The 26,529-nt window shown below is 38.1% G+C and overlaps 2 protein-coding genes and 1 long non-coding RNA gene across 5 annotated transcripts in view; 1 reads left to right on the forward strand and 2 right to left on the reverse strand.

Moving 5' to 3' along the window:
- Positions 1-2,735: 2,735 nt before the first annotated feature.
- LOC110464099 lies at positions 2,736-19,583 on the reverse strand. The gene is made up of 2 exons (XM_021519151.1): positions 19,017-19,583; positions 2,736-3,642 (listed from the first exon to the last, which is right to left on the reverse strand). The coding sequence occupies exons 1-2, from the start codon at positions 19,128-19,130 to the stop codon at positions 3,106-3,108; spliced, it is 651 nt and encodes a 216-aa protein (XP_021374826.1). The 5' UTR covers positions 19,131-19,583; the 3' UTR covers positions 2,736-3,105.
- Positions 11,834-12,884, reverse strand: LOC110464101. The gene is made up of 3 exons (XR_002464466.1): positions 12,605-12,884; positions 12,222-12,286; positions 11,834-11,897 (listed from the first exon to the last, which is right to left on the reverse strand). It is a non-coding gene; the product is annotated as an uncharacterized LOC110464101 (long non-coding RNA).
- Positions 14,780-26,529, forward strand: part of LOC110464100 (cornifelin-like) — a 41,020-nt gene continuing 29,270 nt past the window's right edge. The window contains exon 1 of one of the 3 annotated variants that reach the window (XM_021519153.1): positions 14,780-14,885. In XM_021519153.1, coding sequence (XP_021374828.1) covers positions 14,840-14,885 — 46 coding nt within the window. In that variant the 5' untranslated portion in view covers positions 14,780-14,839. Of the gene's footprint in view, positions 14,886-23,955; positions 24,302-26,529 lie in introns of those variants that run through there. The other 2 variants (XM_021519155.1, XM_021519156.1) reach the window with 2 other exon arrangements.

The raw sequence follows: 26,529 nt of genomic DNA on the forward strand, positions 1-26,529 counted from the left end.
CCTCCCCCCGCCCACAACGAGAACAAAATTGAAATTAAGAAGCGTCATGGTGCGATCTGGGGTAATCTGGGGTATAAGGCTTTATTAAAGTGTAATTTAGCTTTGAATTTTGATAAAATTTCACGTATTTCTCATTTTCAGCATTCTTTTCCTATGGATATTTGAAACAAATTCCAGTATAATTACAAAAGCATTGAGGCGCATAGCGACCCAATCCCTTAACAACTATCTGTAATACACAAGGTATTACGAAAAATATGTATTAAGAAGTAGGGAGAAACAGAAATGTAGAAACGCTGTTTCGAATCTCAGTGTGTTTTGAAGATGCGTTTAATTTTTCTACATAGCCTCTTCTGTGACCTTTTGATATTTTATCATATGAAAATTTGGTCTCTAAAATCGTTCATTTAAGGATGAGACTTTGCTAAAATGAGACCAAAATACAAGTGAGGCTGATTGCAGAGAGGAGCAAAGCGACTTTTCTATTTCTGAGGTTGTTAAGATAGAGGTTTCAGTTTTAATAATGATGTTCAACATTCGCAAAAACTGTTTCGATGGCTCTGCACTCCAGCCTGCACCGCATCCGTCCGTGGTCCGTATAGACGGACTGTCAAGGTCAGTCTATTCAAATGGAATGTCAATGTCAGCCTATACAAACGAAATATCAAGGTCAATCTATACAGACGAAATGTCAAGGTCAGTCTATACAGACGGAATGTCAAGGTCAGTCTATACAAACGTAATGTCAAGGTCAAACTATACAGACGGAATGTCAAGGTCAGTCTATACAAATGGAATGTCAAGGTCAATATATACAGACGGAATGTCAAGGTCAATATATACAGACGAAATGTCAAGGTCAATATATACAGATGGAATGTCAAAGTCAGTATATACAGACGGAATGTCAAGGTCAATCTATACAGACAAAATGTCAAGGTCAGTCTATACAGACGGAATGTCAAGGTCAATCTATACAGACGAAATGTCAAGGTCAAACTATACAGACGGAATGTCAAGGTCTGTCTATACAAACAGAATGTTATGGTCAATATATACAGACGAAATGTCAAGGTCAGTCTATACAAATGGAATGTCAAGGTCAATATATACAGACGAAATGTCAAAGTCAGTCTATACAAACGAAAAGTCAGGGTCAATATATACAGATGGAATGTCAAGGTCAATCTATACAGACGAAATGTCAAGGTCAGTCTATACAAACGAAATGTCAAGGTCAGTCTATACACGAACGAAATGTCAAGGTCAGTCTATACACAAACGAAATGTCAAGGTCAATATATACAGATGAAATGTCAAGGTCAGTCTATACAGACGAAATGTCAAGGTCAGTCTATACAAACGAAATGTCAAGGTCAGTCTATACACAAACGAAATGTCAAGGTTAATATATACAGATGTAATGTCAAAGTCAGTATATACTGATGGAATGTCAAGGTCAATATATACAGACAAAATGGCAATCTTAGCCCGAGTTTTCTCTGGCCTTGACACCAGACTTAAATATTTTGACAGATAGATGTCTAGTGTGGGGCCAGATCGCACTGCTATATGAAAACGTGGAATGTAGAAATATCCGAGTTTTGGGGCGGGGTTCAGGAGCTGTCCATCATCTGTTTTTATCTTCTTTTCTATTAGTGTCGTCTGTATCATATCACTAGCTGATATCAATAAATTCAATTCAAGTAAAATGCTGTGTTTTGATGAAAATATCCCTTTTCAGATAACATTTTCCGGTGAATGGTGATTGCAGTGTTTTAGCCAGAGTTAAAATGCGATTCTTTGTTTGAAGAAGGACTATTTAAATAGATATCTTATTTATCAACATAAGTCATAACATATATTTCAGATGTTGTTTGAAATTCGGTCATTCTTCTTATTTTTTCAATAGTGAAACAACAGATTTACCGATGTCTCCCATGGGTCCATGCGCTAAAATCCTTTCACCGCTGTAAACATCGCGCGTGCTAAATAATTTGACCTCGAGGTCATAGTTGTATATGTCGTAACAAGCTAGATGGCCTTTGCGGAATGTAACAGAGCTACATTTAATTATCGAATAAGGATTGTTTTCATTTTAGATAACTTCATTATCTATTTGAAGTCATCTGCTGTTGTGATTTAAGATTTGGTAAACTCTACTACGCGTGGAAATCCATTCTCCTTCTCAAAGCGGATGTAGACGTGCCTGTTGGCTCGCAAGAATACTCGAAAAATAATTTGACGTAATACTTTTTCAAAATAAAAAACAAAACTGATGTATCAAACATAGCCGTATTCAATGCACGAAGATGGAGCTGATTAATTCTTAGTTGTATCAAATAATGGAGTACAATTCTGCTTAGACGATGTGTGAGTTTACAGAGTAGAATTGAGAGACGCAATGCTTTCTGAGGGGATGGTAGTTTCACTTAAAACTTCTGTTGTACACTTCCATTAAAGCTTCAGTCCTTATATGACCTTAGCTGTTAATAGGACGTTAAATAAAATTAAACCAAATAAACCAAACCAGATATGTCTGCTTATGTTTACCGTTGCCATGGAAATACCCCTGGTGACGACAAGTTATGATAATCTTCCGGAAGGAAAATTAATCCGTGAAAGGGAGACCCCGGTACTTGATCACAATAACGTTTCACCCGGCTCAAACATTACTGTATCAGATCCCCTTCCAACTCCCCTTACGTCTCAAAATTAATGAAACTTCTACCAAATTCAATTGGATAAATATTTTAATAGAAAATTAGAAATAACATCGCAGTGTCACATGTTGTGTTTGACAGAACCTCTTTGAAGACATGACATGGAAGTGACGTCACACGGAACAAGAGATTACGCTACATCGATTGTTGATTGCACATGCGCGGATCAATTATTCTGTAACCAAATACATTTCTCTTGACATGGAGATATTGCGGTTAATGTTTATTGACGAAAGTATAGTTAACGTTATTTAAATCACACTAGTGCAAATTCGCCACAGTCGATTCAAATCACAAAGATGCGTGCACTTCGAGAAATAATCTACAGTACGATATACCGGCTCTAAATTGATTACTGATTGTCTATCGAATGTCTTTAAATCTACATGTTATATTCCAATAATGTGGAATACTTCGACTCTTCTCCTCCAAAGTTTGCGTTCAAGGTCATCTTGTCTGCGCTACCTTTGACCTTTCCTTCCCATAGATTGTTTCCCTTGTTGTCAAGCTGCGTCCACTCCTCGTTGACGACAGCTGCCACGGCTTTGGCATTCGGAACAACCACTCGGAACGAGGCTCCGCGGTTCAAACCGTCCTTAGAGACCACAAGGGGTTCGTATATATAGCAGCCTTCCTTCCATTGGGCGTATTGTTTCGGAAAGGGATGGACAGGTTTCGAAATACGCGGACAGTTCAAAATATAGTTAAAAACTCCGGGAAGAGTCTTGCTTTCGTCAGAGACCGGAAGTGCGTATATTTGGAGCTTGTAGAAACCTGGTTCCGGTATTTGGACGAGGAAGCTAACTACGTCTCCCTGCGTCTGCGTGAAGATGTTATCTGTGTGTTCCTTGAGAGTGGACACCTGGATGAGGTTCCCGGTCACCTTCACCGGACGGTCCATCTTAAACTGGATCTCCACCTATAACACACAATATAGTAGACTGATTAGGAGATGTTCTATTTACTTGCTATTTGAGCTGACAGAAAAAAAACATATACACCAGCGAACTCGTAACCCTTTTCATCAAAAACCTTTTTTAGAATACCACAAACAATTTCCTCTAAATGCTTCAACCACGCTATTTTTCCATAAAACCCCGAAATATGTATACCCCTCGTACTCTAAGGCCTTTTAAAATTGAGAAACATTTGCTGTATGGTAATTATTACTTTGAGTTAGAAGGACTTGTGGAAGTCTTCGACAAACTTAACACCATCGTGATACACAAGAAGAATTTATCTTCGAATTTGTATTTTCGTTTATAAATGTATATATACAAATGTTTTCCATTGTGCTGTGATAATCTGGAAAGGCTCGGTATGTATACCATATAATATCACAGTTATAGGACTTGGTCACACGGAAATCTTGTCCTAAATAGAATATTACACGTATAATGTAGCTTCGCCTCGTCCTAGAGATGGACATCACGTTCGTCTGTTTTGGACTTTTGTTTTACTCAGTATGTGTTTATATGGATCTGAGAACAATATTAACCGAGCTTTCGTGCCGGTTAGCATCTCTTCCTCAGGTTCAGATAACCACAAATGTACCTCAGCAAAAGTCTTTAACTGATAAATATTGATTCACACGTGACTATGTCTTGGCCAATCAGAATTCGGTAAATAGGGACTTGTCTTCTGTAATACTGGCGTTTGGCTCTACTATCGGTTGCTCGGCATTGAACTACAGTAACCATAGTTACGTTTAGTTCATCGAAGTATTAAATGCTTTTCTTTGTATAAAAACACAGCAAGACTTTGGTACGCCAATGAAAGTAACTTTGGTACGCCAATGAAAGTAACTTTGGTACGCCAATGAAAGTAACTTTGGTACGCCAATGAAAGTAACTTATCACTTCATTTATGTTTACAAATAGGTTTCTTCTGAGCAGCAAAAAGTTAAATAACCTATGACTCATTATTCAACGAGAAGTCAGTAGACATTTCACAAAATAGATCGAGTTCAGACTTATACGTCTCTCTTCCCACACCCCTATGTTCCTGCTCATCCATCATAACCCCCTCCCCATCCATACATGTATCTCCAGAGACATATTTTACAAACAAACACTAGCTGATAAGAAGATATTTCTCACTGTCAATTTTGAAGCCACCAATGGCAGACAACTTCTCACCAGAAGTGGATGAGCATATCGGGATCGGCAACATATAAAAAGTTGTTTAGACATATTTTGCAATACATTTCACAGAATTACTGTTCTTTAAAACGAATAAAAAGGAAACAGAATTTCTGGGGATCGAACTCTGGACCTCTCCACTACCAATCCTTGTCCAGAATCAATCAGACAGGCAGAACCTCAGATTATTTAATTTACAACAACTGTGAAACAAGTTCCAAGTTTTATAAGATATATTAATCACTCTTGTTGGTCCGTTTGGTGCGCGCGAGGAGAGAGTGTCTTAATGTGGGAAACAACCAGAGTTCCCGGAGAAAACCCACTGTCGGGACGGGTGACCCCATACTTGATTACTATTTCACGTCCGATCAGAGAATAGTACCCCGGTCGCCTTGGTGATCCACTTTGCCACCCAACCACCCTACTATTATATAAGTCAACATAGATATACAAGACCAAACGGACGCATAGACGAAAGTATCAACCCTCTTATCTTTGGAAATGGTCAAGTAATTGTGACGATACAGCGGCGAGACAGACCTGGCGGATAGTTAGGATAACGAGGCAAAAACGAGATATCATTATCTAGACTCTAATATGCCATTAAGACATGCTATCTATCTGCTGTTTTATGTCCTATTGAGCCCATCAAGGTGGAAGTCTAGTAAATCAGACATGTAAAATCTATCTCCGTGTTCAATGATCTCGTTTAAGGAGATACTCATCTGTGTAAACGAGAAAGCACTTACCAGTGAGTTAAGTTTAAAACACAACCTTTACTTTTAAACAGACACTTGAGAGATGATTGACTTCCCTGAGAGCTGAGACCGAGATACCCGGCTTGTGTATGATTGAGGTATAATGACTCTTGAGCGGTTCAAAGAGGAATTGGATATCTAACATGGTCGGGATCGATTCACGCAGGTAAATGGGCTTATGAAATAAAGTTTTCGGTAAATGGATTTTAGATAAACCACAGAAATACAAAAATACATCCGGTAATTTGTCTGTCTGATATGTTGGCATAATTCGCCTTAAAACCTCCCAACGTGGTCACACGAACGAGACACCACACCTTAAGGATACCTAAGTTTGTTTTTGTATTTAAAACGTTTATCTTGTACAATTTTCAGGACATGATACTGACATGCCTAAAGTCCAGAATTGTAATCCCACCCATTTGTATTAACGGGATATACATCATAAACATTATCGAAACCGAAAATTAATTTGAACTTGAAGGATCTTCTATCAGTGAAACCTACGGTTTAACGATATTTCAGCGTTAGAAAGACTACATTAAACGAACGAATAATTATCAAAGATGTCTGATTTTCGAATTCCTGTTCATCCACATCTTCCAAACGTCATGAGTTATTTTTGAAATGCGATTTATCGAGAAACCGGAAGTGCGTGATTCGTCCATAATGGATGACCACATTCGTCGATTCGGTTTGTTTAGCTACTATAAAAGGCTTAATTTAAACACTCTTTGACGTCTGGACGGCAAAATAAAGACAAAACGATGTTCATTTTTCCTGTATGCTTTAATAAAAAATAATTATTTATCTACAAAGATCAAAACTCATAGTTTTTGTTAAAAAATGTTTCGGCATGTCAACCAATACTGGCAGCCCTTCAAAGGGGTAAAATAGGGGTTCAATTTGTTCAAATCAGTGTTATACTAGTGATAGGGGTTACAATAGGGAGTGTTATAGATGTTGGCAAGCGTTACAGTCTAACCCAGCCTCGATAATCCACAGTGCAGAGAGCGAAAGTGAGCGTAACCCCTTGAGTATCGAGGATGAGCCCACTCTCGGGGTTATTTCAGTTTCAAGCTTTAGCTTTTGCCTTCATCTTGTACACCAAAGCTGTTACTGAGTTAGCTTGGTATGTACCTTTATATTGCATGAGCTCTAGTATTATCTAAACAAGGTGTATTAGCCGGCAAAGGGAAAGTATGTAAACGGGTATTACAGACATAGAAAGATAGAGTTATAATAAAATAACCAAAGCCGGATCACAAAATCCGGCTCGAGTCCACAAGTTCTTTAACACTTTTTTTTAAGTCCTGAGTGATTTTCAGTCTTCTGAGCGACCAACATTTGAAAACTATAAATCTAGTACTGTCATAAATATATAGATAAATAAACACTATTATTATCAACGCCATCACGTTAACCTGCTCCTGACGGTGTAAACACATAATGTGCATTTGGCTGAGAAACAGTCACAAACCGCAAAGCTTCTGAGCGAATTTTATCTTCCTATCAGCTTCACCATATGTACATTTTTTGTAATTTATCATCTATTTCGGTGTATATTCAACTTTCACGTGCATTTGACTTTATGTGAACAGACCCGTTCTATCACCTCTATCTCCGGTCCCCATCGTCTGTAGCTGTCCGTCTTTACACCCGTTCTATCACCTCTATCTCCGGTCCCCATCGTCTGTAGCTGTCCGTCTTTGCACCCGTTCTATTACCTGTCTCCGGTCCCCATCGTCTGTAGATGTCCGTCTTATCCTCCTTGTTTTTATCTAAATAGACATATTTTTTTGTTGCTTTCATCTGTTCTTGTGTTTCATCAATTCTTTTTTCCAAGTTATTGTAACGTTGCGACCTTGTTACTACATTTGTATAAAAAGACTACGGCAGAAGTTCGGACCAGATTAAAACGATCACATTAAAAACTTGATGCTTTTGCAGTGTAATGCTGTCAACGTGAAGAATGTATTACCAACAATTGGAATCATATTCGTAATCGCTGTTTTTATTACTTCACAAAAAAACAGGATTGATTATTTTAGACCAGACAAATACTCATCTCTACGTCAGATGTTAAATAGTGAATGATTTTACGTTCACACAGGGGGATCAACAGGAATGATACGCGACACTTCCTACAAATTACTGAATATTGAAATGAGACCGACAGATCAGCCTGTGTCTCTTCAATACCTCCTCCGCAATACAACCTTCAGAATCAGCGCCATACTGAGGTACATACATGTACACTGGGAACATCACAGAGTAGGTTATACCTATATACCTATATATATATTTATAATATTCCTACACATCATTGTGTGCGATCCCTGTGTGTACCACACAGCCTGAAGAATAAACAAGCCATAAAGATTTGAAACTTGTTTCCAAAGGTTTGATGCACGGACAAATCACAAACTGTTTATCATAGCTTTCTGGTGGACAGAAAAATAGACATGTTAAACACATGTTTCAACGTGCCGATATACACACAGAGCATGAAGATGAAACGAGTTCCTCAGAATTCAGATTGACGGATTGACAAATGACAACCATCTGACGAATTCCTGTCAGTGGACACTTCCGAGACTCCATAAAATGTGATTGACCTGACCCAAGGTCAGACACGCGTCCGGGACTCTACTTATTTAGATAGTGGCGAAGTTTATGTCTATTGACCAAGCTGACCACAGGATAAACACCGATATTGACCTTAACGATAAGGGGGACAGGATCGATTTGTTTTATATCAGAACTTTAAATGAAATAGAAACTGATGATTCATATATGAAGTATGTGATGATTAATTTTCAGATTGAATACACGAGTTTACACTCGCGGTCCATCCTGATAAGATAGCCGATGTTTACAGAAAGGACACATGGGTGATCTCTCAGAACGGGAGATATTTTGCTGTCGGGGTTTTATAAGAAAGAAAAAAAATCGACATACTGTTAATGTGTAAACTTATTTTTTGCGCTTATTTTGATACATATATGCAGTAATATCCAAAGAAAGTAAGTACTGTAATTATTTTTAATGGCGATTTTTGAAACTCATCTTCGGGGCATTATCCCGCAACGGTAACATGTCCGAACAACATACTTAACGGATTATATAAGGATTATCTGTTTCTTAAATATTGATATTTAATGGGGATTGCTTTCAATTGACGATACTTTTAGACGAATTGGTTGTTATCAGCATTATTATTATTGTCCGCAGTCCAGTTGTCCGGATTGTTTTTGTCAGTAATACGATTTTTGAAATTACCGCGCCATCAACGGCGAAAAGGGCCGAAACCTGCTCCCTCGATGATTTGACTTTGTAAGTAAGACATTTGCTTTGAGTAAACCATATCTATCCTTACCGTTCTTTACATACTTAAGAAAATCATTACGGCTTAGAATTCCGAAAATTCTCATATGAAAACATAGAAACTATCGATTCAAATTTAGCAACACAGCAACTTATCACACCACGTGGCTTCCAGTATGGAAGCCGATATAATATAATATAATATAATATAATATAATAGTACTGGACTCAGGCATATGCCTATATATCCATATCAGGTGTATCGTCAGACTCTAAGCTGACACCCCGACAGTTAATAAGTTCATTATTATCATTTTCATGGTTATAATAGCATTCTGGTTTTCCCCAGTGCTTATCCAGTCGGGCTTCAAACGTTTTTAGTGTTGGTGATGTGACGACGTGGTTTGGCAGTGAGTTCCAATGGTTGACTACTCTTTCTTTAAAGGCATACTTTCTTAAGTTTAATTTACATGATATAGGCCTAGCACGTACGGTGTCCTCTACCGTATCTGTGTGGATGTTGGACAGTGGAGAAGAGCTGATACTGCTCAAATCCTGTCGACTGTTTATAAGTATACCAGTCATATTTATGCATGATTACGTCATCGAAATATAATACTATTTCTGATGACAACATGGCCGAGTGGTTAAGGCGTCTGACAGAATATCATCACTAGCCCTCAATCATTGGGTTGTGGGTTCGATGCCTACGTGTGGCAATCGCCAGGTAATGGGCGTGGGTCGATGGTTCTCCACCAACAAAACCTGACACGACCTGAAAATGACCAAAGCTGTTAATAGGACGTTAAACACAAACAACAAAAGGGACTTCAATATTTTATAAATGAAAAACACAAAATGGAGGACAAAATGGCGGGACATATAAGTGACATAACTTGTTGGGGCAAGGATGGTTCCCATGACAACCGCGGGGACCAGCAATGCATCATGGAAACATTCTTTCAAACCCGGTCTTTAATTTAAACAACTGTTATATATATATAGGTTTGAGTGGAACACCATGAAAAAATGGCAGTTATATTGTGAGGACATCTTCGGATACTTTCGGATGATTTCATCCATTAAAGATGTTAAACCGGAATGACCGTTGGTGTTCAATCAACCGTGAATATCCAAATACTAAATAAGTCCGTTTGATTAGGTCACCAATCGTTAATCAGAAGTAAAACGACACAGAAAAAGTTACAAGATTCCTTGCAGATTACATTGCTGTACTATCAAGGAGTAATAACTGATTTCAAAATTACACAGATTGAAATAAAATATTCTAATCTGAAGAACTACGTCGGTACTATTATCATACTAAAATACAAGCGTGCTCAGCGAATTCATCTGTTATTGGCCTCGTGCCGCCTGCCCTTGTTTGGGGAACACGCCGGAAACAGGATCAGAGTGAGTCAGATAGATACTCGTCATTTCATCATAAGCTGAAATGATACAAACTCATAAAGCGTTGAACAGATCTAATTTGTGTACAGATTTGGCGAGCTCCACATTTCCCTCTGTGAGTCGGAGTTTACAGCGCCTGGTCAGGTTACACCACTTCGATATTAAACACTTTCTCGTATCAGGTTTTTATATTTAAGTCAAATCTAAATCCGTTTGTTATTGCAATGATTGTCATTCACTTCAAAAAGTGCCCAACTCAATATCTTTAGGTAAACAAAATTTGCTGTGTGTAGAGCCTCCACAATGCTTGCTCTTTGTGAAGCGGCGGCCAACTACAGAATTCGGTTCAATTATCATAACTTTGATAAAACGTCAATTTAAGTCCGTTATATGAGATAAAGTCCGCCATACTTGTCCATGCCGCACACGAAAACATGCATCACTGTCTTGGTAATGGGAAATACACGTGTTTTTATGATAAAGATTTATTACAAGATCCAAACTCTCAGACAGACCAAAGCTGTGTTCGTCATAGATAACCATGTTTATAATATACTACAAGAAAGGCAGTCTGATCACTTCTCTAGAAAAACAAATTTTGAGGCATTTTAATCTTGAAGTTGAGTTTATAATACATATAGCAGGAACTCTCAAAGTACAGAAGCTGAAGTTTAATTTTCGTTAAAGTGATCGGATTCAAAAAACAGACTGGTTCACCCGTTGTCAGTATAATGTGACCGGGCGGAATGCTGTGCTGGGTGCCTTCGGCATGGTGTTTCAGTGAGATAGCACTATAAAGTCGGCTCAGATCCGCGCTATTACAAGGAGGCAAGCACACCAACATACCCTGTCTCCTACATACACACACGCAAGCACGCATACACTATACACATGAACTGATGAAGGCACGGCCTTAAATGACCTTAGATGTTAATAGGACGTTAAACAAAATAAAACCAAACCAAACCAACTTGGTGTAGATTATTTCTTAAATAGAACGTTTAGATGAAAATTATAGGATGTATTGGGGTAACTTGTCGAATTCAATATGGCGCTACCTTGGTAATTGTGACGGAGAACTGACAATGAAGTATTTTGAGAGCAACGAAATCATCAGCTAAAATGTTTAAGATCGGTAGAATAGTATAATCTACCACACATGTGTTCCTGACGGGAACCGGCGCGTTAAAATAAACAATAAGCTAAAAATATACTATACAGAACAGTCAAGCTACAAATGGCTTATACATAAGGTACATTGACCTAACCTTATTCATCCGAACTTATCATAATTCTATGAATGATATAACCGACTTGACCTCTGAGTGGACAGTCGCGTGTTCTCAAATTCAGTTAGTGATATTGTTTCCCCAAACAATTAGTCATTTTGAAACTTACTTAAATCTCTATACCTGGCCTAATGCATATGAAACAGGGATGGGATTTGGGCAGAGGCGTTACAACAAACACGTTCTTGGTTTCCATTCTTTTAATTATTCCATTTGTGGACATCAGACTAGCTGGAAGAATCTTACACCCTACAAGAACACAATAATAAACGTATAAGACAACATGCAGTAGACACCACCTTGTTACTAAAACATTACACTGTACCTATTACAAGGTTTCATATCATTATCTGTATAATTACATTTATCATTTACTATTAATCATATTTCATACTTATGATTTATTTCACAATATATTTACTGATTTCATTGACTTTATATAACAATGCTCATGGACAAAATAGACTTTATAACCTATTTAACTGGCTAATATATTACACATTACTTAGACCAATAACATATATCATTTGTAATATACATTGTTTATATTATATATAACTGTAATGAACTTACTCTATCAATGCGACAAGGGTTCCCACATAATCCTGATAATCCAGTATATATAACTGCAGGCGAATCTGAACAAATAACCAATGACTCTTTACACTACTTGCAAGAACAATCAATAGCTGTTACATCGTAGTATGTAATTGATTTAGTCTGATATATTTACATTATCATTAAAATAGAAATAGAAAGAAGTTATTTCAAATTTCCAAATATTCACAGAGCATATAGCCTGAACATTACTCAGTACATCAATAAAGTACACTATACTAGTTACTCAAAATATCTCATCCTAATTTGGAGAGTAAATACAATCTGTTTTACAGTTAGCTATTACATGAAAAGAGTATCTTCAAAATTACATTAATTTTGAACATATTAACTCCTACCTTTTACATATGGTCAATCCCTCCAACCTGTCTGCCAGAACTGATTTACACTCAGGTGAATTGCATGGGCAGGTAGGAAAGGTCACATGACCAACAGGTAAGTATGGGGTTACAGGTCACAAACAGGTCACAGGTTACAGAACAAAACATAAACAAAAGCACATGGCACTGAACAACTGACACATGGACAATGACACTGAACAAGACAAGATACTAAACACACAATACATGTACACCTGAACAAACAAGACATAATTACATATTAAACTCCACTAATATTACTTCAGGCTATCCCTGCCACACATATATAAAAGCGAACTTTTTTATTTTCTAGATTCCGTTTTTTTTCAATTGTGGCGACGCTCAGGACATCTATCAAATGTTACTTTCCAAAAAAGGTGTAGGTAAATGCTTACTGCTGCTAGTTTAAAAATCCAAAATTATCTTAGAATTTCAATATTTTAATTTTCTTTGGTTATCATTTTTTTTTCAAATGAAGTTTTAAACGACACACGGACCGTATCGATCCGAGGAAAAAGTCTGAGGAATATTGGCTGACCAGTATACTCAGGTTTTTATTTAAATACGACATGAGCAGTTATGTCTGTAAATAATACCGGGGATAAAGCCCTGGCCATGCACGTGCATGCGAGTGTATTCAATTAATTATGGACGAATAAAATGATGTGAAGGAACGGTAACAGCCGATGATCGCCATTATTCGTTCATTTCTCGAGCCAGAAACGCAAAACATGCTTAGGAAGTATCCGTTATCAGTGAGTTTTTAATAGCAGTTTCAGAGTGTTCGAGCCGGCTTGGTTTTATGTTCTCTTCACTACCGAGTAGTACGACAAACTCGAACCGTCTTAGCTCACCTTTGTCGCTTTCGTGTATCCCGGACGATCCTCGATACTCTAGGGGTTACGCTCACTTATGTGCAGAGAGCAAAGGGGAGCGTAGCCCCTGGAGTATGGAGGAGGATCCCGGACGACACGGTACAGTTGGAACACACTTAGACCGGAACTGTCCCAAAGTTAAGGAAGGTAAAAAAGGCACAGTTTCGAAGCTTTGTAACAAATAAATATCAAAACACATTGTATATCAAGAATAGCATGTCCTTCTTCCACGGAGGCACTTAAGTTTATAACAATTCCTAAAACGACCTTGTATTTTGCAGAAATAATGAAAACTAGCAATAGTCAGCCGTTTGATTTCGGTCAGGCACGTTTGTACCCTTGATATGATCTGAGCTGAGAAGATCTGAGTCTTTTTTTCGGATTGAACCGGATACGCGAAAGAGGCGCTGTATACTCATGTGATTGGATTAATCAGCATCTTCATCACGTTTTACTTGGATGCAACTAGAGCAAGACTCTTTATAACGAGGCCCATTTTCGCTTTCCGTTACATATCTGCAGGTCATGGCTTTTAAATTCATACAAATACAAATTTTATATATAGAATTATTGTTTAACTTCTAAAGAAACATTATAAAATATTTCCTTGTGATCACCATCTGTCCCTTTCTCTACTCTGCTGATTTCCTTCCTACGGGTTCTTTACATCTCTTCAAACACTTCTTCTAATTATGTGTCGAATATCTACCAAAATCGGATACATTGTATTCCTACCTAATGGTCTACCACACAAACTCTAGTTATGTATCCTTACCACGAGAACGTTATGTTACTTCCTATGACATGATGTGCCGTGTTCCCTGTCATAAAACCCCCTACCAGAAGCGGATACATCGTATTCCTACCCAAAGGTCTACCACACAAACTCTAGTTATGTATCCTTACCACGAGAACGTTATGTTACTTCCTATGACATGATGTGCCGTGTTCCCTGTCATAAAAACCCCTACCAGAAGCGGATAAATCGTATTTCCGACCCTGTGCTCTACCACACAATCTCTAGTTAAACATCCTTACCACTAGAAGTTTATGTTACCTCTTTAACATATGCTCAGCCATTAACTTCACCACAGACAGACTTCCGTTATCCCTATGTATTTGATAACGGCAACCTGGTTTTCTCTTGGCACACTGGTTCAGATTTTTTTTTTAAACTGTATTTTTTTATTTGAAGCAAATGCAAAACGCAAATACAAAGATAATGGTAGCGCGTGTTTTGTGAGCTGACTAGCTATTAATAGCCTGTCGAGGGAGCAATGTTCCGAACACCAGACGCCACGGATTGACTTTCCCTGTTGGCGAGATTCTCTCCAGATCTATGGCGTGTCTTTACAGAACATTTAGTGAGGACAGCGATACGACAGGTAAGCTACTCCGGTACAGAAGCTATTCTACTTGGTAGAATTTGTGCGGGAATACAATACTAAACGGTAAAACAGGTCTTGACTACCAAAAATGTTTCAATATCTATAAAGCCGACACTTAAACAACGAAACAGTTCCAAAAATAGCTACACATAGAGTGTGGATGAAACACCGTCCACTGATATGATTGGTCTGTTGATATGTACCGTACCGATTTATAACCTTGTAGGACGTACATGTACCGATTTGTTTACGACTTCGTAAATCACTGGAAATCATGCATAGTGTATTCTATTAACGATTTCGGATGCTACTAATCGACCGATCTCCTTTCTTAAACTTGACGCCATGTCCTGAGTGGAGCTGTTTCAGTTGGCATTCATAGGAGATATGAATGCCAACTCGACAAAGGCAAATTAAATGAAGCGCTTGGGTTTGTCTCTGTCACTTCGTCATTCATATTGTCTATGAACAACACCTAAAAGTAGTTAAATGTTTATATTTACCATTTTTAATCTAATTCATTAAAAAAGTCTATTGAACTTATTTTTGTTCAGAATTAAGTCCAATAATGCATTTGTTGTATATGCTTGTCCAATTAATAGTACACTTGTATAAAACATCTCAACTCTTGATATTTTCTCAAGTCTAAGATTTTCCATAGACAATACATTGCTTCAGATTTTCCTTAACTTTGAGATGTTTTATACAAGTGGGCCCAGTCGTCTATCAGGAAGAGTCAACGGAATCCAACATAACAATTGTGACGTCATCATACTGATGACGTCAACAATAGACAAGTTAGTCCTCTTGTTTTAGGATAGTTTATAAGTTACACTTGATTATAAATCTTGTAGTCTTGTTGTGAATATAGTTATTATATGGTTATGTGTAGTTAGTTTGTAGCGGTAATTTGGTTATATGTAGTTAGTTTGTAGCGGTAGTATGGTTATGTGTAGTTAGTTTGTAGCGGTAACGTGGTTATATATAGTTAGTTTGTAGCGGTAATTTGGTTATATGTAGTTAGTTTGTAGCGGTAATTTGGTTATGTGTAGTTAGTTTGTAGCGGTAACATGGTTATATATAGTTAGTTTATGGCGGTAATTTGGTTAGGTGTAGCTAGTTTGTAGCGGTAATTTGGTTATATGTAGTTAGTTTGTAGCGGTAACACGGTAATTTGTAGTTATTTTGAAGCCGTAACATGGGTATGCGTAGTTACTTTGTAGCGGTAACATGGTTATGTATAGTTAGTTTATGGCGGTAACATGGTTATGTGTAGTTACTTTGTAGCGGTAATTTGGTTATGTGTAGTTAGTTTGTAGCGGTAGTTTGGTTGTATGTAGTTAGTTTGTAGCGGTAATTTGGTTATATATAGTTAGTTTATGGCGGTAATTTGGTTATGTGTAGCTAGTTTGTAGCGGTAATTTGGTTATATGTAGTTAGTTTATGGCGGTAACATGGTTATGTGTAGTTAGTTTGTAGCGGTAATTTGGTTATGTGTAGTTAGTTTGTAGCGGTAATTTGGTTATATGTAGTTAGTTTGTAGCGGTAGTTTGGTTATATGTAGTTAGTTTGTAGCGGTAGTTTGGTTATATGTAGCTAGTTTGTAGCGGTAACTTGGTGTTATGTGTTTAGTTTGTAGCGGTAGAGTGGTACTTTCCATGCTTGTATTGGGTCATATAGTGTAGTATAATATGTAGGAAATGAGTTTCGGCAGCTTGGTTTTAGCCATGTCATTACGCTGCTTGCCAAGAACTGTTGGCACCTTCGTATTGTTAAAGGCAAGATAAAAATCGGAAGTGTCAGCTATACCAGAGGCGAAAACATGTGATTGTTTAATTACAAGTTATGACGGAGTGTAACTATTAATAGAACCACGCGCGGTAGAAATGCCAAAATAGAAACATTCTACAGTTTTATTAAAAGGATAGTTAATTTGATATGCACACAGTTCTCTTTCATCAAATCTGATTTGTAGACACTGGTTTCGAGCTTTCAGCAAGACGATAGCTGGCTTTTGGGTGTTGATGACGAGGTAATTGATAAAAGATGAAACACTGCCGCAAGATATTATTTCTATTATAGAGGAATCTGACTTTATATTTGTACTACTTCGCCCTGTACATATGGGTATGGGTAACGCACAATTGAAAAGGAAGATGATACATATTATTTTAACATGAAAAATAGATACCCTGACGGTTGTTCATCGGTATCATTAGAAGATAGTGTACAATAGATTAAAACCTATGTAAGACAAAAAGCGTCAGGGAATTTTCTGATATTGCAAAGAAGCAAAAAGTGCAGACAGTTTGGCGATAAAATGATGGAGTCGAATACAGAAGATATAGTAAGATGACAAAACTGTATTCGTCTATCAGGATATACTTAATTTGAAAATCCTGTGAAGCACCGTTTATATTACAGTCAGCATTCTGGCTCGTTAAACTGTTATTTGATCGGCAAAACCTGCTGTAAAGATTACCAATGTACATTCATCTAACGATAAAATGGGATTTACCCCGTTCATAAAAAAGTCATATACACGTTTCTCCCCAAAATACTTCAAAACATGCAAAAGATGGCATCTTTAAATTAGAATCGACCATTCTTGGTGGTATGGGCCATCTGTTTGTGAAGAGTAAAAATACCGCAGAAATGACAACTGTATGTTGAACACATTACAGCGAATGTTTTGGAAAAGTTTCACGACAGGAAGTCGTTACATATCAATGATAATCGTCTCAGTATTGACGCGCTGCTCAATTTTAACCTATTACCGACATCTTTTTATCTCTTGTACAAAATTTAAAATTTGAGATAGACGCATACCAGTAATGAACCCCGGGGACCCAAACACATTTTAGTTATAGAGCTGGCTGTTTGCCAGGGGAAACAACTCCGGTATGATTTCGTAATACTAAACCGTATGTAAGAGTAGTCACTATAAAGAGGGACATTTTGGTCGGTCGTATCGACGATGTCGTAGTCACTATAAAGAGGGACATTTTGGTCGGTCGTATCGACGATGTCGTAGTCACTATAAAGAAATAGCATTGTAGATCGGTCCTATCGAAGGCGTTGTTGTCACTATATAGATGTCATAAAACGGGCCGGTTCTATCAAAAATGTCTTCGTCATTATAAAGATATGGCATTCTATCCCGTGCCAATCTACGACAAAGACACTATAAAGATGTGACGTTATGGGCCGGTCCTGTCAACGGCGTCGTAGTCACTTTAAAAGGGTGATGGTATAAGCCGGTCCTATCTATGACAGAGGCCTTATAAAGAGGTTATATTATAGACCGGTCCTATCTGTGACAGGCCTTATAAAGAGATTACATTATAGACCGGTCCTATCTTTGACGGAGGCCTTATACAGAGGTTATATTATAGACCGGTCCTATCTGTGACAGGCCTTATAACCGGTCCTATCTGTGACGGAGGCCTTATACAGAGGTGACGTCATAGACCGGTCCTATCTGTGACGGAGGCCTTATACAGAGGTGACGTTATAGACCGGTCCTATCTGTGACGAAGGCCTTATAAAGAGGTGACGTTATAGACCGGTCCTATCTGTGACGGAGGCCTTATACAGAGGTGACGTTATAGACCGGTCCTATCTGTGACGGAGGCCTTATACAGAGGTGGCGTCATAGACCGGTCCTATCTGTGACTGAGGCCTTATACAGAGGTGACGTCATAGACCGGGCCTATCTGTGACGAAGGCCTTATACAGAGGTGACGTCATAGACCGGTCCTATCGATGCTGTCTTATTCACTGTGAAAGGTCCCATCAACGACGTATTTGTCACTAAAAAGAGGCGCCATTATAGGCGGGTTCTTCTGAAGACAGAGTCACTATAAGAAGATGACTTTAGGGGCGGGACCTACCGGCGATTTTGTCATTATGCAGAAGCAACGTTATGCAAAAGTTTTCATAACGAAAGAAACATAACTTGAGACTTTTACAGATTTATTGCTAAACGCGAAAAATATAGAAACTGAACCAAAAAAAATGAAACAGTTTAATGAAATTCTTGTTAGCGACACCTTTATATACCGGCTAGACTTCCGGATAGACAGATATTCGTTATACAGAGTTAACACGTATTTTAATGAGGCTTACCTCGTTTCCGGTCAGGGTAACATCAGGGTCCTTATGACTGTGAGTGCTTAATCCGAATTCTCCAAATTTGGGTTGGGCTCCGAGGTAGCCCCTTGGTAGGTCAGGTTTGGCCATTGTTTCGTTTGTTCTTCTTCACGACAATCCAAAAGATGTTTAAGGAAGTAAACGCTTTCAAGCGTCCCGAAAGTTGGTGTACAAAGTGAAGTGAGTACGTACGTACAGACGACTGGGTTATAATGGAATGACCAACACTGGATATACACGATGAGAGGTATTAAATACACTAAGGGGGTATTGGATATTAAGTCTACAGTTCAGAGCGAGGTCGACCAATCAGATTCGTTGGTTATGAGATAGGTACCCGAGCTTGTTATAAACTTTCACAATCGATGTACATCTACACTGTACGTTTATAATGATAAAGTAGATATTCTCTTATCGCTTTCTTATCATTAAAATTGTCACCTGTACGCGTTATATCGAATCCCTACATTAAACTCCAGACCTGGCTATGTATGTTTTCTGTCGTGCTGTCAGCGAGTTGATAAATATCTATAGATGCTGCTAGTGCTGTTCTCTGCCCGTGTAATAGTGTACGTGTGGAGCGGACAGAAGGGGGGAGGGGCGGCTAGATGGGGAATGGCACATGCACAAACAGATTTGCAGTGGCGCTCTGAGATTCAGGGTCTGTAGTTTCTGTTTCTCTCTCACTCTCTCGTAGCGTTCTCAAACCATAATTTACCGGAGACATACGGTCGGTTCTAAGGGTTACATTTATTTTTAACAGTTCTTTCAGTGTGCTCCTATCTCTATTCTTGGTTCGCAAGCAGATACGTTTTATTTGAATAGTTGACGCCTTTCCCACCATTTCGCTGAGAAATCGGCGGTCTATTTCTGTCTGCTGCATACCTGAAACTAAAAGATTTTTTTACCTGTAAAAACCTCACATTCCATAATAAACAGTCAAAATCTGATAATTGTATAACAACACTTTTGTGGGGTATTGTTATACAATTTGAAAAGTAAAAGTTCTGGAGATGTTGTATGGTCAAAATATAAATTTATTAAAATAACTTTCTCTAGGTCGGTGGATGATTTCTGGAGTATCCAAAAACACACCCGTACAGTCCGATGCCTAGCTCCTAACTGAAGTTACAAATCATAATCGTGTCCTAAGTACATTTACACAAAAGCAATTAAGTGTTATTCATAGCAATCGGCCTTTCAGACTTCGGCCGTACCCGACCAGGTAAGCCAATTTAGCTGTCCTTTGTCTGAGACTGAATGCAGTGTCCGATCTGGTATGACCAGTTAATCCTGTTACGTAATATGTACAGGTTATTGCATGGTTTTCGAGTAACAAGGGATTTATTACACCCGAGCGAAGCGAGGGTGTAATAAGTCCCGAGTGACGAGAAATCATGCAATAACTGGCTTACTGCATGCTTCCCAACTCGAACAAAACAGAAAAATTGAGTAAAAAATGTTCACCTGGACAATCTTTTTACCTACCCTACACTGCAGATAATTTACATGTACCTGTGTGAGTGAGTACTAATCAGAACCAGGTAAGTTTGTCTTTATTCTCAATAGCCCAGTCTGAGTGTATCCTTCATAATGGATACAAGTGTTTTTGGATTACTATCCACCTCCAGTGTCAGGGAAGGTAAGGAGTGTCTGTTCAACAATTAGAACAAAATACGGGAAACAACGTTGAATTTCTGACTACATTTTCAGTTTAATTTTCAAGATGTGGCAAAGGTACAGGATATTGAAACCATTTTCATACATACAATGTAAGGGTTTATCAATCCCTAAGGAATTCCATTTCTTTCAATGAATGGTATATTTGAATGTACAATTTTGTATAAAGAAACAGCTCCTAAAGTTTATAAACTTTTCCAGGAAATGCTTATCCTGTCACGTGATAAGGAAATCAATAACGCTGCCAACTCAGTCGTTTTGTTTGTTTGTTTTTCAATCATGAAATTACCATTTTTAACTTTATTTTTGTTATTTTTCATATTTTAAATGTGTCAATTAAGTTTATCCTTTCCACTGTATTGACTTCATCGTTACCTTCTTATTGATTATCTCCCCTTTCTTACAGCATTTGTGACCACAGTCCACTGGGCACACCCCTTTTCATGGTCATGTAATCATGATTGGCCATGAAAGGGGATTATGTGTGCAGTGGACTGTGGTAGCAAGTGATTTATTGCCCACAGTTTTCCATTGTGAGAGGTGGGAAGTATGCAATATAATTAAGTTGAAAGATATATGGTATAAGATGGACAAAGTAAATGCATGAGTTAATCTGACAACAATGACACATGTCGACTTTAAAGGAAAAGCTTCATAAATAGAACTTATCTAAATTGACACAAGATCAGGAGAAACAATTTACACATATAGTTCCAGGATATTAATTATATTTATGTCACACGATGGTATAGATTGAATGAAAGTTAATAGGTTAAAATACGCCAAATAACGAATATAATGATATATTAAATCAAAGTTCAAATTTAGCACTTTTATCATAAAATTCTTTATGATAATTGTATTGGTTGTTTCCGATTTGTCATTTTACATACTTTAAGAAACACTAAAACGCAATAAAACTGCATGTGTGTGTTTTACCAGTATACATCAATATACAATTGGATATCATATATGAACCAGTCAACGAACCATACCTCTTACGTTAAAAATTGCCACATTTTATTGAATTCACATGTGAGGAAACCACGCGCGATAGTGTCCAGTGTTGGCACAAGAGCGCGTCCAGCCCCGCTTCCACAAACAAAACTAAATGTCATAAATTGAATATTTGACAACGGTAAACGCTGATAGGTACAATATAACGCAGAGAGTAGTATACGTGTGTATATTATAATAAAATATACAAAATTCCCTTTTTATCAATAAAAATATCAGAACGAAGTAAGTACAAGTAACGTTGATATATATATATGTATATCATCCTAGAAGAGATGAAAGACTCGTTGTTGAGATTTTTTCTTGTTATATATAAATGTATGTTCTGTCTTTTTTACATTAAACTTCTATATTCATTTGAAATGCATTTTCCTTTGCAGACATTGTCACATCACTATAACATCGGCTGATCGTCATTCCAATGTTACGTCACTTCCTGTTATCGTTATACGCTTACTGTTACATACAATTATAATTAGCCATGTGTTTAATGGACGTAACACATGATAAGAGTGGATGTGTATACACATTAGTGCATTGTCTGTTCTATTTTTTTTTTATTAACGTTCTATATTCTTCAAAATGTATTTTCCTTATGCGAGCATGGTCACATTTTCTTTCAAGATTTGTTCACGAGGTCGATGTAACCCACAGACGACAGCTCGCGCAAACACCTCCACTCTCATTGGCTGTTAATTATAGGTGCACTTTTTCGGTAGTTTACTGTTAACGTTACCCACACACATGAGGTTTCACGACTCTGTTCTGTGTATGACGTCGACCTCTTACAATTAGTTTCGATTGGTTGGTTTTTATTTTTCGTCCTATTAACAGCTATGGTCATTTAAGGACGTACCACGTTTGGTGGTGGAGGAAAGCCGGAGTACCCGGAGGAAAATCACCGACCTGCGACCAGTATCTGGCGACTGTCTCATGTACAATGTAGTAATCGAGTCCGCGACGCAGTGTTGGAGGGGTAGTGATCACAGACGGCCAGACGCCTTTCCCACGTGGCCACCGCCGTTCATCGACCTCTTACACACCAAGCGTCGACTTCTCTTGATCACCAACTTACCAACTCGTGTACACCCGCCATAACTGTGATGTTGCAGCAAGATACTTAAGATGGGATTCTTACTTAGACTGTGATTGTTGTCCAAACCACAGGGACCCGAATGTGTTATAGAATTTGTCACGTATATGGAGTCATTTTTTGTTGTTGATTCAAACTCTTAAAATATATAAGATATTACTCTCCATACATCAGGTCCCTGTGGTCATCACATATTAGACTTTTCAGAGCTTTAGGTCACAACTCGGTAAAACGCCCCTCCCCCCCCCCTCCCAAAGGTTAATGCACATAGAAGAAAAAGAGAGAAAACCTCTCGAAATCTTATAATGGACTCCGCTTAACATTCTCGATACAAAAAAAAATCTGATTTAAAATGAAGAAGATAATGTGCATTGCATTACAATGGTGGCTTCGACGACATTGACACGTGACACGCGCCACTAATGCCACCGTGCAGCACGTGGAAAAGTTAACCATTAGTTTGCAAATATGTATTACACACGACAGTCTCGATCTGGTTGGCTTCTAATTACGATTACAGTGTTTCGTGTTTCCGTGTATATTGTAACTGAGACGAACTGTTGACGAGCTAGCGTCTACAACATGTAGCGTTATGTTGTATGTCGTAACTGTGACGAACTAATGACGAGCTAGCGTCTACAGCATGTAGCGTTATGTCGTAACTGTGACGAACTGTTGACGAGCTAGCGTCTACAACATGTAGCGTTATGTCGTAACTGTGACGAACTGTTGACGAGCTAGCGTCTACAACATGTAGCGTTATGTCGTAACTGTGACGAACTGTTGACGAGCTAGTGTCTACAACATGTAGCGTTGTGTCGTAACTGTGACGAACTGTTGACGAGCTAGCGTCTACAACATGTAGCGTTATGTTGTAACTGTGACGAACAGTCGACGTCAGATGACGTCATCAGGAGGCTGTGGGTGACAGGCTCATTACAGGATGACTATACAGCTATTGGTGTTTTACTGGAACCAGTTTACGATGTGTACATGGGGTTTTTAATTACTAGTCTCTATGATAAATGAGGCGTTGTTGATACACAGACAGCAGGAGTAAGACGCAGGGTGCTCCGTCTATGTAAAATTGTGTAACATGATCAAGTCTAACGCAGGTTCTGCTATTTACATGCACAACATGCTTGTGGAAGCGCTAGAGTGCAAGTGTATGTTAATTACTACACGAAGTGACATGGATTCGGCTTCGTGACGTCAGCTGACTGTACCGTGGACTGATGGACAACTGGGACAACAGGACATGAGAACTTTGTTACAGTAAACTATACTGGACTTTGACTGGGTTTGGAGTGATTGTGCTTGACGTTCTTTAAACAGCCATGGTCAATTAATGACGAGCAAGGTTTTAATATCGGAGGAAAGCCGGAGTACCTGGAGAAAAAAACACCTACCTGCGGAGGGTACCTTACGACTTCCCCACATAGGCCTCGAACCCGCGACCCAGTGTACGAGGGTTAGTGACCTAAATTGCTGTGTTCAGAGTAATATTGGATGTTCTATGGGTTTAGATCAATTCTTTGAAATAACATTTTTACCCATATTTCTAAACATTTTCTTCAGGTTGGTAAGTATGGATTATGAGAAGTTCTTTTTACACAACCAATACAATGTTTACCCGTCTAGGGCATATGATCAATATGTCTCCGTCGACCCGTTACAGGATGAGAGTCTCATACAAAGGAGTGTTCAAAGTTGTTCGGCATTTTTCTGACTTGAAGTAACTGGCCCCTTTTCTATAAAAAAAGGAAGACGAATATTAAACGTTGGAATCGTTTGACAATCCTCAGCCACAGGAACCTCCTGACCGCGTGATTATAGAGAGGGAACGTATCCACTGCGTTAAATGTCATGATAACTGTTCTGTTTATACATTTCTGCAACATAACTGAAAATAGTATTAAAATTTTAAAACTCCATGGAAAGGCCAGGAACCTATAATGAATGGATGTGAATAAAGACGAAATCACTTAAGTAAACTTGAAATTTGATTCGACTCTCTACCTTCAAAAGAAAATCGTCCTACGCCGACGAAAACAATTACATAATGCGAAACCAGTACATCAATATAAACACATGCTATATCCCGAGGCTTTCCGAACGTTAACAGTCAAATTAACTAAAAATATCCATTTGTTATCAAATGTTCGTTCTGAGATAAGTAACAAGATCGGCACCATATTACAACACGTATCTAGCTGTTCTGTGGCTTACCCAAGCAGCCACTTTATCACATGTTATCTGGGTCAGAAGTTATATCAACATCGTGGGAAATGAAGTAATCCAGAAGGCTGTTTATGATTCCAAAATCTCAGAAATAATTTTGAACTTTTGGCACGAATGTCGTACGCATTGAGACATTCCAGGTCAATGACAAGCTTAAATCATTGTCACCCACAAGTTTACAATCAACTGATTCGCCCACATGTTTGTCAGTAATAAACACTGGTGTGTCAATGGTGTAAAACGTTTTAGCGATGATTCATGTTTGTTCTTGATATCTCATAAATAACGAAAGTGTGGGATGTGTGTAAATATAATAAACAAAGGGGCCGCCGGACGCCCTCAAAACCGGACACACTCTTATCTGGAACCCGGTCATCTCTCGTCTCATTGTCTGACATTTAAAATCTGTCTGTTGCTTCTCACTGTGTGACTGGCCCGGTTAAACCGTTTGTCGTGTACATTGTTTCACGTTCTACTCTTTCCAATCGTTTTGAATAACGTGTTAGGACGTGTTTATTGAGAGCGTACGGATAGCAAGCCAGAACTGAAAACAATGAGTCTCTTCTAGATAGCCATCGACTTTCAAGTTGGTCGGGAACGTTCTCAAATTTTCTATATTTTTATATCAGTTATTCATATATTGAAGTTAAACGAAAGATCCTCTGAAAGTGCTTTGAGTAAGATAATAATTTATAAATCGAACATCTGGCGTATAAAAAATGAAACTACAGTTTCTCATATTTTAATACATTGTAACACCGATTGACTAATAAAACTGCTTTTATGGGAATTAGGTGCGTTAGATGTGACAATAGTGACGAAGGAACTGGGGTAACCATTTGTCTGGTGGCTCCAGACACGTCAATAATTGTTCAATTTGTTATCTGTCTCCTAGAGACGCTTGATTGCCGGTTGATATCGGGTTTGATTTCCATCTTACACAGGGTGGAAAGGCGATGCTCACGAGAGATACATTCTAAAGTGATACATTTAAAACTAGCTGGGGTGTATCAGCATTAGATATAGGGAACTGTCGAATAGATTACACAGGTAACGGTCAGTCTGAAAGTCTAGAGCGAAGGTGCTGCAGTAAACAAAAGTCGCCATTCCTCAGCAATGTTGAATTTAAAACGGTTAACTGAAATAAATCATAAAATAGATAAAAATAAACAATAAACAAATGAAAGATGATGAACTTCTTCAAGAGAAATCAATAGTTTTGGCAGCAATGAAACTTGAAATTACGTGTCCAGACAATAATGTAGTGTAGTTTTGGCAGTAATAGTAATTCAATGTTTGTTTCCAGACAATAGTGTAGTGTAGTTTTGGCAGTAATAGTAATTCAATGTTTGTTTCCAGACAATAATGTAGTGTAATTTGGCAGTAATAGTAATTCAATGTTTGTGTCCAGGCAATAATGTAGTGTAGTTTTGGCAGTAATAGTAATTCAATGTTTGT

The sequence above is a fragment of the Mizuhopecten yessoensis genome, unplaced genomic scaffold, assembly GCF_002113885.1.
Source record: "Mizuhopecten yessoensis strain PY_sf001 unplaced genomic scaffold, ASM211388v2 scaffold10961, whole genome shotgun sequence".
NCBI classification, from domain to species: Eukaryota; Metazoa; Mollusca; class Bivalvia; order Pectinida; family Pectinidae; genus Mizuhopecten; species Mizuhopecten yessoensis.

Excerpts from the sequence above, each read along its gene's own strand:
- LOC110464099 (XM_021519151.1), bottom strand. The coding sequence starts at position 19,130 with ATGGCCAAACCTGACCTACCAAGGGGCTACCTCGGAGCCCAACCCAAA. Across the intron at positions 3,643-19,016 it reads TTACCCTGACCGGAAACGAG|GTGGAGATCCAGTTTAAGAT; the intron begins GTAAGCCTCATT and ends TGTGTGTTATAG.